This window comes from Grampus griseus (assembly GCF_964374135.1).
Source record: "Grampus griseus genome assembly, chromosome: 10".
Taxonomy (NCBI): Eukaryota; Metazoa; Chordata; class Mammalia; order Artiodactyla; family Delphinidae; genus Grampus; species Grampus griseus.
The window spans coordinates 83882222-83895137 of NC_139004.1; the positions used below are offsets into that span (position 1 = coordinate 83882222).

The 12916-nt window shown below is 38.9% G+C and overlaps 1 protein-coding gene across 6 annotated transcripts in view; it reads left to right on the top strand.

Annotated features, from left to right (window-relative positions):
- MITF (melanocyte inducing transcription factor) overlaps nucleotides 1-12916 on the top strand; it is a gene marked incomplete at its 5' end in the record, with an annotated part of 224489 nt that overhangs the window by 186551 nt on the left and 25022 nt on the right. For 4 of the 6 annotated variants that reach the window (XM_082662713.1, XM_082662710.1, XM_082662714.1 and 1 more), the window contains 3 exons: nucleotides 6130-6357; nucleotides 7392-7475; nucleotides 9777-9872. In XM_082662713.1, coding sequence (XP_082518839.1) covers nucleotides 6130-6357; nucleotides 7392-7475; nucleotides 9777-9872 — 408 coding nt within the window. The remainder of the gene's footprint in view (nucleotides 1-6129; nucleotides 6358-7391; nucleotides 7476-9776; nucleotides 9873-12916) is intronic. The other 2 variants (XM_082662711.1, XM_082662712.1) reach the window with 1 other exon arrangement.

The window sequence follows — 12916 nt, forward strand, 5'->3', positions numbered from 1 at the left end:
AAATATAAACTCTATTCTTAGTTTCTAGGCCATACAAAAACAGGGAACAGGCCTGATTGGGCAGGTGGGCAGATCCCTGTGATAGAGGAGGACCTGGGCATATCAACCTTGGTCACTTCTGACTTTCTTTTATTTAAGTACTCATTGTTTTTGCTTTTTGTTTGCATATGACTTTTTAAAATTGAAGTATAGTTGATTTACAATGCTGTATTAGTTTCAGTTGTACAGCAAAGTGATTATTATACATATGTATATATCTGTTCTTTTTCAGATTCTTTTCCATTATAGGTTATTACAAGATACTGACTATAGTTCCCTGTGCTGTACAGTAGGACCTTGTTGTTTACCTGTTTCATATATAGCAGTGTGTGTCTGTTAATCCCAAACTCCTAATTTTTCCCCTCCCACCCCTGCTTTTCCCTTTGGAAAACCATAAGTTTGTTTTCTATGTCTGAGAGTCTGTTTTCTTTTTTGTAAATATGCTCATTTGTATCATTTTTTTAGATTCCGCATACAAGTGATATCATATGGTATTTGTCTTTCTCTGCCTGACTTACTTTACTTAGTATGATCAACTTTAGGTCCATCCATGTTGCTACCTATGGCATTATTTTATTCTTTTTAATGCCTGAGTAATAGTCCATTGTGTATATATACAACATCTTCTTTATGCATTCATCTGTTGATGGACATTTAAGTTGCTTCCATGTCTTGACAATTGTAAATAGTGCTGCTGTGAACATAGAGGTACATGTATCTTTTCAAATTAGAGTTTTCGTCTTTTATGGATATATGCCCAGGAGTGGGATTGCTGGATCATACGGCAACTCTATTGTTAGTTTTTTGAGAAACCTCCATACTGTTCTCCATAGTGTCTACACCAGTTTACATTCCCACCAAAAGTATAGGAGGGTTCCTTTTCTCCACACCCTCTTCCAGCATTTATTATTTGTCTGCATATGATTTTGATTCTTCTGTCTTAGGTCAGGATTCGTATTCTTGTTGTCCTTCTTTTTTGTTAGGGAGACCTTTGTACAGGTTGTACAGCAAACACGACTGAGTGAGAACATGTGTTCTGGACTGGTGTTTTCTTTCGTGGTAGTGTTATAATTGGGGGACTGAAAAGAATCTTGGCACCTCGCAGATGTGACCCTGGACAAGACTTTGCTCAAATTATTTCAGAAAGCTAGCTTCCTTTGTTTCACCATTTTCTCAGGGATGGTGATTGCATCATTGACCATCTCTGTACATAGTCCTTTAAAAAACAGTATGAAAAGAATAGTGGTTTGGGAGTGGTAGTGGATAGCAATTGATTGAATTATAATCCTTTTACTATTTCTTCAACTTACTGAGCAAAAGAACACATTCTCTCTCTAAACACAAAATGAGAAATCTAAATACTTTGTTGACTTGTTAAAAAAGTAAAATCAATTATAAACTAAAAGGATTATGGGAATCTTCGCTCAATTTTATTTTTATTCTGGTTTACAAATAGTAGAGGGAATAGAAGGACAGTGAACATCAGATGGGGATCTTTCTTCCTGCAGTGAATTCTTTTGTCAGCCAATTTGATAGTATCTGCAGGCACCATCTTACACTGATGTGCTCCAGGATCTCTTTAGAATGAAACTGCTGGGAAATAACCTGTCAGTGTCACCTGGGAAGTGGCGAAGCTAAACTGTGACAATTAGAATGTGATTTATTCCAGTTCTTTTGCTATCAATTCAGGATCTGAATGAAGAAAGGAAAAAGGGTAAGGAGATAGTAGTAGTAATAAAGGAAGAAAAGTTTCAAAGCCAGTGGATTTTTGCCCTTGATCCAGATAGCTAACATACTTTATTTATGTGAAATATAAGTTATGTCAATAAAATACTGTATTTCGATAGAGTAAGAAGTATTCCAGCTTTATTTTGTGGTCTGTGCTTCTAGTGCTCAGCAATACCCAACTTTTGGTATCCGAATTCTGTGGTATAGTTGGTTTCAAGGTCAAAAACATGAAAAAATTATTAGGAAATCATGCAGATGTTTAACACCACATATGTTTTCAGTTGCATGCTTGTTTGGCTATTTAAAAATTAGTGAAAGGGAAATCACTCACTAAAAAGCTATGGTTTAGGATGGCTGAACACAGAACCTTATATTTATGTGGCTTTGAAAATATTCTGAGGACTGTAGTATAGAGCCTCATAATAATGTTATGAGAAGTTAGGGCAGTTAGTGTTTCCTTCCAGCATCTTCTGGATATGAGGGAAGCAACACATACAGAGGTTGTGTCACACACCACCACCACACAGTGGGGGTGGCATGGCTAGGATGGGGTGGAGATAATGCAACAGTACTAACTGTTCCAGATCAGTGCTTCTCAAAGTGTCTCAGAGAGCCCTGGGGGTCTCCAAGACTCCTGTAGTTCTGTCAGGTCAAAACTACTTTCATAATAATACCGAGAGGTTATTTTCCTTTTTTCATGCTCATCTCTCACGTACAGTACTATGCCATTTTATATTAGGGACTTGAACATCTGTGGATTTTGCTATCTGAAGAGGTCCTGAAACCCATCCCCATGGATTCTGAGGGATATCTATACACAGAAGAGTTTTACAGAGGCTACATGATGTGTTAAAATGTCATTGTTCTAAGGGCCAGTGGACTATGTGCTAGTGGATAATCTTATGTTTTAAAAATCCCTTAGTTTTAATTCCTAAGATGAGAAATATGGATAGATATAACCTGCATAAACACAAGAAATTAAAACAGTTTAAAAGGGTCCTAGGACAAAAAAGAAAGTTTGAGAATTGCTGTTTGAGATAGGTTGCTAAGCCTGGTAGAGGTGTGATTTCATTTAATACTGAAAACACCTCTAAGAGGCAGGTTCTATTGTCATTCCCATTGAGCACATGACGTGATGAAGGCCTGGAAAGGTTAATGACTTGCAGAAGGTCATAAAAGTAGTAAGCTGCAAAGTCTGAATTTGAACCCAGGTTTCAACTTCTTAATTCTTCTGTTGACTGTGCTGTCAGGCATGATATCCCTGTCAGAGAAGCACCAGGAGTGCTTGGATTTGATGCTAAGTTCTCAGAAGAGGAACTAACTTCTTAAAACCTAGGCCATCCCCCCCCACAAGGGAATGTAGATAGGAAGATTCTCCTGTGGGCATTATAGAGCAGAGACCACATTCTACTGGCTTGTGGGCTGAGTCCAGCCAACAGATTTGTTTGATTTGTCTTCTACAATATGAAAAATCAAACAATTTGGTGTCATTTTTGTAATCTGGGAGATTTCATTTAAAAAACAAGTTCAGATTGCCAACTAAATTGAAAAATTGGAAGATCTAGCTAGACTGGAATAGTTTTCCCATATGGCCACAATCAGTTGCAGATTATGTTAGCTCTTCCTTTTAGATGAAATATCCACCCTCTAGTTTGCCACAGGCCTCACCACTCCCTGTTACACACCACAGATCATGACCTCATTTATGTTACCTGTTTTAGGTGTTTGGAGTAGAGACATCTGGGGATGTTCTGACTTCTCCATAGTGTTTACAGCCAATCTGTTCTCAACTTACTTAAAAAGACACTGACAGTAAAAGGGCAAAAATACATCCCACTCTGACTACCCCAACCTGGTTGTAGTAAAGACCTCACTGACGCCAAATAGAGAACAAGTTGCTTTTTTCCTTACTGAAGCTTAAAATTCTGATTCATTAAAAATAAAGATCTGCCAGTGAATTAACATTTAATTTTAAATGTGCAGCCCCTTGTGTTTAAAGTGTAATAGTGAAATAAGCACATTACACCCATTGCCCTCATTTTATGTTTATTTTAGAAATGTCTGTTGTCCTCATCATTATCGTGTCTGGACCCTTTATGAAACTTAAAATGTCTCTGTGAACCTCTGTGTGCATGTTAGATCAGTCATTTGAAACAATTTGAGGTTGCCAACTAAAGGACTTCATTATCCTGGGCATTTGGATGGAATTATTGAATTTCAAATTCTTGTGCTTGAAGTATCTCACCAATTCAGCAGTGCATATCAACTGTTATCATAATTTTTAGACATATATTTGTTTGCCTTTTATCTTCCTTTGCTTCCCCCCAGACTCTCAGGGTCATAAACCTGGCAATTATATCTACTTGCTCACAATGTGTATTCTGTGCCTTGCACAGTGTTTAGCACATAATAACAGTAAATAATGGAATGAATAAGGAAATCTATAAATGCATCAGTTGTGTATATGATAACTCTTATTCTTCTCTAGCCCCAAGAATTATATTAAAAGATTTTTTAGTGAAAAATTTTATGCTTCCTAATTTGAGGATTAAATTGGGAAGATGTGTATTTCTTACTTTCCACATAAATATATATCCAAAACTGCCTCTGTATTTTTCCTTTTCTATTTAGAATAGCTCCCCCTCTTCCTGATGCAAGGTCAGTAGGAAATTTATATATCTGTCCAGTTAAGAATAAGATGCACATTGAGACCAGGATGCAAGATGAGGCTGTTGAACTTGAAAGTTCATCAGAGACTCCCCCATACTAAAAGACACTCTTTCTGCATTTGGAAGGGCTGAGTTATTCGGCCATTAGAAGAGTCTCATGTGTAGCTTTTAGGCAATGTTCTCCAAAGGGGGCATCTAGCTCTTAACCTATTGCTGAAAGAGAAATACCATTGTCTATTAATACTACTGGAACTAAAGATGAATAGTGAATTGGCCTTGATCTGACAGTGAGTTTGACTTTGATAGCTCATCCCTTAAAAAGATTCTTTTATATTTATGAAAAAAAGTATGACGTCAAGCTGGGTGGGGTGCGGGGGGGTTGATATCAATATTTAAGAGCAAACTCGTAGGACTTCCAAAAAAAAGCCCTTTGTGTGAACTTTTTTTTTTTACATGCATAACTAATTAGCTTAGGTTATTATAAGCAGGGCTGCTGTGATAAAGTTTCCGGTGGTGTCTCGGGATACCTTGTTTATAGTACTTTCTCTATGCCAGTCTACGAATCGGAGTTGCAGAAAGTAGAGGGAGCGAATAGTCTACCGTTATTTGTTGGATTGGGGCCACCTAAAACGTGGTTATGCTGGAAATGCTAGAATATAATCACTATCAGGTGAGCTTTATTCTTATATTTAGTCTCTGAAATGTAATCAATAAATTGAGCGTTTCACCTTTTCATGTTATTGTAGTAGACACAGTTTTCAATAAGTACATGTCTTCCCGTTTAATGCTGTTTGTTGTTTGATACCATAATCAGTAATGCAATGTAGTTTCGAATAAAGTAAATATTAGTAGGATTTTTTTTCCCCTGGTGCATGGCTGTGCTCTCTCCATGAGCTCCTGTTCATGGCTCTAAGATTAAATTGTGTTTATCAAGGAAAAAGTGACTAAATTGAGTATCATTGATTTTTTTTAAAAAGTTCTTATTCTCTATTAATGTCTATAAGAAAGAAGGGAAAAATAATGTTGGTGGCTTAATATTCATGCCTTCAAAAACACATACATAGAAGTGCTATGTGTTTGAAAGAAACTGCTTAATGGGGAATTGCTTTTTATGTTGAGTTTAAGATCTTAATTAAAATGTTGAACAGTCATGTCCAAATGCAGGTGGGAGGAACTGATCCACAACCAGTTGATTTAATCATCCGAATGTTTCTGTTTCCGTTCTACAACCGTTTTATAGTTGTTCCTTAAGGAGGGTTTTTTGTGTTTTTTTAAAACAGAAAGTGGTTCTGTTTGCCAAAGAAAACTGAAATGAATCGAGTTATGCGCCTTCTTCTAGATTGTTGTTTTGATCTTAACAAACTCTTTCAGGTGTGTTGGGGAAATTTTTGCCCTACAGATAGTGGCCAATTTTTAGTCATCAGACATGAGAAGAAGGGCACAAGGTTTTAAAGAGATGATGGACCGCCAGTTAGCAGGGAAATAGGGCAGAGTACTACCCCAAATCCTAAGGGTTAGCCTTTAAACTTCAGTAGTATCAAAATCCATCAGCACGGTGCCTGGTACCTAACAGGGGCTTAATAATCTATTCTCTTGGTGGACTGGCCCGTCTCATGCTTGTGCCTGAAAGAAGAGCTGTCCGAAACTCACCAATAACAGCGCTCTCTTCTCTTCCCTCCGTGGCTATGTTCAGGTGCAGACCCACCTCGAAAACCCCACCAAGTACCACATACAGCAAGCCCAAAGGCAGCAGGTAAAGCAGTACCTTTCTACCACTTTAGCAAATAAACATGCCAACCAAGTCCTGAGCTTGCCATGTCCAAACCAGCCTGGCGATCATGTCATGCCACCAGTGCCCGGGAGCAGCGCACCCAACAGCCCCATGGCTATGCTTACACTTAACTCCAACTGTGAAAAAGAGGTAATTCATGTCTCCTCCCCTCTCCTTTTTCTTACACTGAATGACTGTCTGTTGGATCTCCCTCCCGCACTTGACCGTGGACTCCAGTCTGTCCGCGTGGCCACCTTCGCTGGCCGTTGTCCCCGATTCCTCATTCTAGCTGTCACCCTCCAGCCTCTTCTCCCTGTCACCATCCCCGGGTTATTGGGTTATGGCTCCTGGCAGGGGACCTGGCCCCCTCAGAGCAGAACCCAGACGCGAGGACACTTTTTCTTCCACCCCGTTTCTGCTTCGTTAGCTGAGTGTTCTCTTCCATTCCTTTCCGTTTACAGAGCAGTGAAAATGCAAGGAGAGAAGGAAAGGTGGAAAAGGGAGAGTAAAAATAGAAAAGGTGTTGGACAGGCGGTTTAGAATTTCCGCTTGCTGTGAACGTCTGGGATGTTATTTTTATTGCTCCCTGAGTTGGAAAGGAAAAAAAAAAGCACAGAGTGTGCATGGCTGGATTGGAAGAATATAGCACATGAAAATCTAACAGAAAAGCAAAGATTTCCTTGCTGGGTGAATTCGGTTTCCTAATAAAATTGCCACTGCTGGTGAAATCTGCTTTTTGTAAAGGCTGGGTTGGAGACAAGACTCAAATGTACCTCAAGCTAATTATTGCATCAAAATTTGAAGCATACCTAACAGAAGGGTTGTGATTTAATATGTTATTTCCAAATATGAGATGATGAGCTTCATTTTAGTGGAGTTTGTCCTCTGAAATGTTCATGTGATTCAGAGGTGACTCTTCTGAAGTTTGGTTGATTTTAATTTCTAGAGGGACTAAGTCTTTTCCCTAAACCAACCATCTTATTCTTCTCTGTCCATGTTTGTCATCTGTCAAGCTGATTTGCTGGAAGAAGTTCTTCCTTCATTATTTTGTTTCTCGGTCAGATTACACTAATTCAGAAAGCTTAGTTCATCTTGTTGCCGCGCCATCAGCCTCGTGTGAATATGTCATTGAAAAGTCGTTTGCAAATCCAGATCATAGGCTGATTTTGCTTGTGTTTTTGCAGGGATTTTATAAGTTTGAAGAACAAAACAGGGCGGAGAGCGAATGCCCAAGTATGAACACGCATTTACGAGCGTCGTGCATGCAGGTACTGAATGACTCAGCAGCCCAAAGATGTAACGCTCTGTAATGAGGATCTATATTTGTGGCTAATCACACTTTCCTGATGACTTAAGGGTTTTTTTTTCCCCCCATTGATTTTTTTTTTTTAATTGAGGAAGCTATGAACAGAACTATTTTCTTCATAATGTCTCATGATTAAAAAATTACTAGGGAAATGATACTTGAAATGCATTTTTCCCTGAGTTGCTGTAAGTCATTAAACAGTGCTTAAGGGCTTCCCTGGTGGCGCAGTGGTTGAGAGTCCGCCTGCCGATGCAGGGGACACGGGTTCGTGCCCTGGTCTGGGAGGATCCCACATGCCGAGGAGCGGCTAGGCCCGTGAGCCATGGCCGCTGAGCCTGCGCGTCCGGAGCCTGTGCTCCACAACAGTGAGAGGCCCGCGTACCGCAAAAAAAAAAAAAAAAAAACAGTGCTTAAAATACATAAATTTTAATAAAATAGAATGTAAACTGCTGTACTTCATTTAGATACCATCATCAAAATACGTTGTACAAATTTATAGGTTAGCGACTTTGACAGGATATTTGTAAAACCAAGATGTGTGTGTGTGTGAGATCTATATATTGTTTTATAAAATGGAATCTCATGGAAAATATATTTTGAGATTTTATTCATTTAATGATAAATCATGGATATTTTCCCAAATAATGAAAAGTTCTTCTGTGACATCCTACTTAATGGCTATATAAATCATGCTATACCCATTTATTAATATATTTATGTATTTTTAATGTGTATATACATATATGAGAAAGAAGAATAATAAACAAAAAATTCTTATTTTTTTTGCTTTTCTCTACTGCCTTTTATCAACATGTATGACTCTTTTCATAAGAGAAAAAATTCTCTCATACCAAGCCCACTAAGTTCATTTCCCTAAAAATAAAATAAAAAATTTATGAAGAAAGGTTGCTCATAAGTCTTCTGGCCCATTTTCCAGTTTACCAACTCATTTAGAAAATCATCTCTTAAAAACAAGCAAACGAAACAGATACAACTGGTGTACCTGGAAAGGAAAGACTGTGGTGACAGTTACTCAAAACTGACCTCCAGTTATTCTCAGGGGTCACTTAATGCCACTCATTTTTTGAATGTTTACTATATTCTTGGCACTGTGAGCACTTTATATGGTTTGTCCTGAAATCTCACAAGAATCCAATAAGGCCATGAGTATTATTGGGACACTGAGGCTCTTAAAGATTAAGGGTGTTACCCCAATCCAGAAAGTGGGAGAACCAGGATTCCGACAAGCCCCATGATGTTGGAGCCTGTCTTCTTTAATTAGAAAATGGCAAAAAGACACAAAGGAGCATCCGTCTGAGTTCTGAGATTTCATTGTGTACTCGTGAAGTACGATTAAGACCCAAGCGTGTGTGCACACGCACACCAAGTAGCTCAAATATATAAGGTGTTTGCGAAGAAATGTTTTCACAGACTTGTCTTTGCAACTGCTGCAATGCACATGTAATCACTGTTGTTTATTATCATAACTAATGTTTTGGTACTACAGGAATAAAATTGATCTAGAGGGAATGTCAGCTCCACGACTGTAATGATAACCTCGTCCTGGTGTACTCCTCTGGGAGTGCCAAGCACGCTGGCAGCTGTACGAGGAGAAACTTATTTTACAAGTCCTTGTAAGATGAGTGCAGGGATACCCAGTGGCCTGGGAGCCACAGTGCCCCACACACCCCTGTGGGAGCAAAGGGCTGAATTGCCATCTGTGGTTTTTTATTCCAAGGAGGGTGTGGGAAAGGTACAGGGCATAGTCTTTAGAGGAGAAAAGGAAAAGGCAGCTGTCATTCAAGATGAAATTTCCTGGTTCATCTTTCTTGTTTAAGGCAGGCAGTTTTGCATAAAAGTTCAGAGCATGGTTCAAACTGTGGCTGTAACCCTTCTCTGAAGTGTGACTTCGGGCAAGTTGCTTCTCATATATCTCACCTGGAAAATTGCTATAATAATAGCACCTACCCTGATAGGGTTATTGTCAGGATAAATCACCTAGCCCATAAAAAGTCCTGCGCCCAGTGTCTGGCACCTAGTAATCACTCACTAAGTGCTGGTTGCATATGTCATCCTCATCACCCATTAGTGTTAATGGTCTTCAATAATATTCTTATTTGGGGAGGAAGAGGACAGTTACCTCTTAGAATCTAACTAAAGAATGTTATTGCTTTGGGTCAGGAAAGACCATGGATTTCTTTTTGGGTTGCTTTGCACAGTTTTTGCTTATATCTGTTTGTTTTCCATTGCCTTTTTCCTTCAGATGGATGATGTAATCGATGACATCATTAGCCTAGAATCAAGTTATAATGAAGAAATCCTGGGCCTGATGGATCCCGCCTTGCAAATGGCAAATACGGTATCGGTGATCTTTTTTTCTAAAAGAAAATCTTGTGACATTATTTCCAGTGTTTTCTCCCTTCTCCTGAATTTTCAGTTTATCTTTGCAAGTGATTCATTGAGAAATGTATTGATGATGAGGCAGAGAAGTATCTCAGGATCACAAATAAATGACTTAGACATCAGAAATTAAGAATTTCTCATGAGTTTATCAGTAACCCCATGATGAAGCTCTGCATTCCCTGGAGTCCAAGTCCACTTTCAGTAGCACGTTAGATCTTCCAGTTGCCTTTGACATCTGATGCCCAACTTAGGACACTGCTGCCAAGGGAAATACTCTGGACTGTGTTATTTACAGTGGTTTTCTAGTTGGCCTGAAAAGTTAATGCACTTTTTAAAGGAGATCCCTTATTAGTCACAGGTGACAGAGTGACATTCAAGTTACCCTTCTTCAACAGCAAATTTATTCCAATTTTAGTTAATTAATCAGGGGTCATATTTGCTCTTCTCTGTTACTTATTCCTCTCTGCAGTTTGGAGCCTTGCTTGTAGAGTTCATTTTCTTTCACTCCTTCCATTTTTGTCTTATTTGGTCCTTGCAGGAATTCCTTGGGTCATTGCCCTCCGTTTTAGGGTTAGGAAAAGTTAGCTTGTGTTGCGCTAGATTACACATCTCGGATGTGTCAGAGCCAGGACTCCTCGGTACATCTTTGAAGGCCTAGTCCCATCCTTTTCTGTTTTCTATACGAGCAATGCCATGAGACTATCATATTCTTTAGTAATTAGTTTTTAAAAGACTAACTTCCATGATGGTAAGGGGGTAAAAGGGAGTTGTTATTAATGGGTATAGAGATTCAGATTTGCAAGATGAAAAAGTTCTGGAGATGTGTTGCCCAACAATGTGAACATACTTAACACAATTGAACTGTACACGTATTGGATTGGCCAAAAAGTTTGTTCGGGTTTTCCCGGAAAACCCACACGAACATTTTGGCCAACCCAATAAAAATAGTTAAGATGGGAAATTTTAGGTCATATGTTTTTTACCCCACATACACACAAAAAAGTTTTAAAGACTAAATTCCAATAAATTTCCATGGGAAGGGAATGTGGTAGCTCTTACTTCTTTATACTAAAATCCCTAGAAAACCAATTTTTTATAGTTAAGTTTTCTTATCTATCTTGATCCAGTCCTTTAAGTCACTTACTTGAAGTCTTGAGGGTTAAGGATGACTCCCCTCGAAACCTCTAATCTTCTTCTGGGATCCTTAGTTTTGTCAGTTTACTGTCCATTTAAACTCACCCCCTCATTTTGAAAGAGCTAAATATTCTTTCTGACAAATGTTTCCGTGCCAAACTCTTCCCAACTTCTTTGAGCCCTTGGTTGGCTTCTGTGGAACCCTCTTGCTTCCAACTTTCGCGCATCCCGTGAGGCAGACTGCACTTGTCTCAAAAGAACTTTGCTGATGAGGGTGGTCGTTTTTCCAGTGGCATCAAGTGGATACCTGAGCACACTCAGGAGGACTGTAGAATTGGCATGATTTTTAAAAATTATTCCTTTTTAAATTTTTCCCCAAAGGTGAGGACCTTGGGTGTCACCTGATCCAACCTAGTACTCAATGCGTTAACTTCCTCTTGCGTATCCTTTGTATTCCCCACCAAAATATCAGGCATTTGGCTTCTTAAAAGCCTCCAGTGAAAAATATGCACTCACTTACAAGTGAAGCAGTAAAGCACAATGGTTGGGAGTTGAAGATTTATGATCAGACCTGGATTCAAATCCTGAGTCTGCCATTTACTGTCTGACCTGGCACATTACTTTGCTTCTTAAAGTCCTCCATTTCCCCATCTGTAAAATGGGACTGATCACTGTTTCTACCTCACATGGTCATCTCATAAAGTATGTACAGCATTTAGCGTTGGAAACATAGCTTGTACTCAACAATATCTAAATTATTAAATGTAATTTATTATAGTTTCAAATAATTTTGATAGCATTTTTTCTGGGTGTTATTCACTCAACACCTGTAATGTGTGAAGCTCTACGTTAGAATAATATCATACTCGATAATGGAAATATTTCTCATAGTGAGTCTCTCTGTGAATTCCAGATGTGGGTCCCAGTTTGCCTCATGGAGAACTCGTCCTTGTGACAACCCTTCTGGAGATGTGACCTTTAGGCTGATAACCCACGTCTCCTCGGTCAGTCTGCATTAGAGTAGACATCCTAGTCTTTCATTATCCGGTTGCTCCTGAACTCCTTTTAAGATTGATTTAGCATTTATTAAAGACCTCATATGTGAGCAGTGCTGGGTAAGGTGCTGTGGATGCAAATGACTCAGGTCTCCTTCCTGGTCTCATTGGGCTAGAAAAGGAGACCACTTCAGACCTTGAATGGAGAAGGATAATTCAGAAGCAGAGAGGCCATCTCAGGGGAGTTCCCAGATAGGAAAGAACCCCCAGGTAGAATTTAATTAATTCCCAGTCAGGAGAGGAGTAACCTGCAGCCACGCTCAGGAGTCACTGACTTTGTCCCAGCATCCATTTCTCTTCTGTGTTCCCCCGCATCAGAGCTTTCCCACAACAAACTATTTTAGCATTTTACTACGGGCAGAAAGACTGTAACATAGAGGTTTGGAACACAGACTCTGAGCCAGACATCTGAGTTCAATACATACTCTGGAGTGAGTTATTTGTCTTCCCTGCCTCACTTTCCTTGTCTGGAAAATGGGGACAGCAGTAGCATCGAAAACAATAGAAACCATGTGAAAATTATAAGAGTTAATCTACAAAAAAATATTTAGGACAGTCTTGCCTGACATGCTCTCACTGAATGTTAGTTACTAGCTCTTATTCATGATAAATTTGGGTTTTAATTGTCAAAATTAAATAACAAAGCCACTACGACTTACTAATATTTTAATTTTTTTTTCCCCACAGGGAAGTTTAAACTGAATGTCCTTTACATTGGGCATTTTTCCTTTTATTTGATTCTTTGAAATGGTCTATTTCAAGTAAACTACTTTAAAAAATAAAGTGGAAGGAACACTTAGAGAGGAAACTA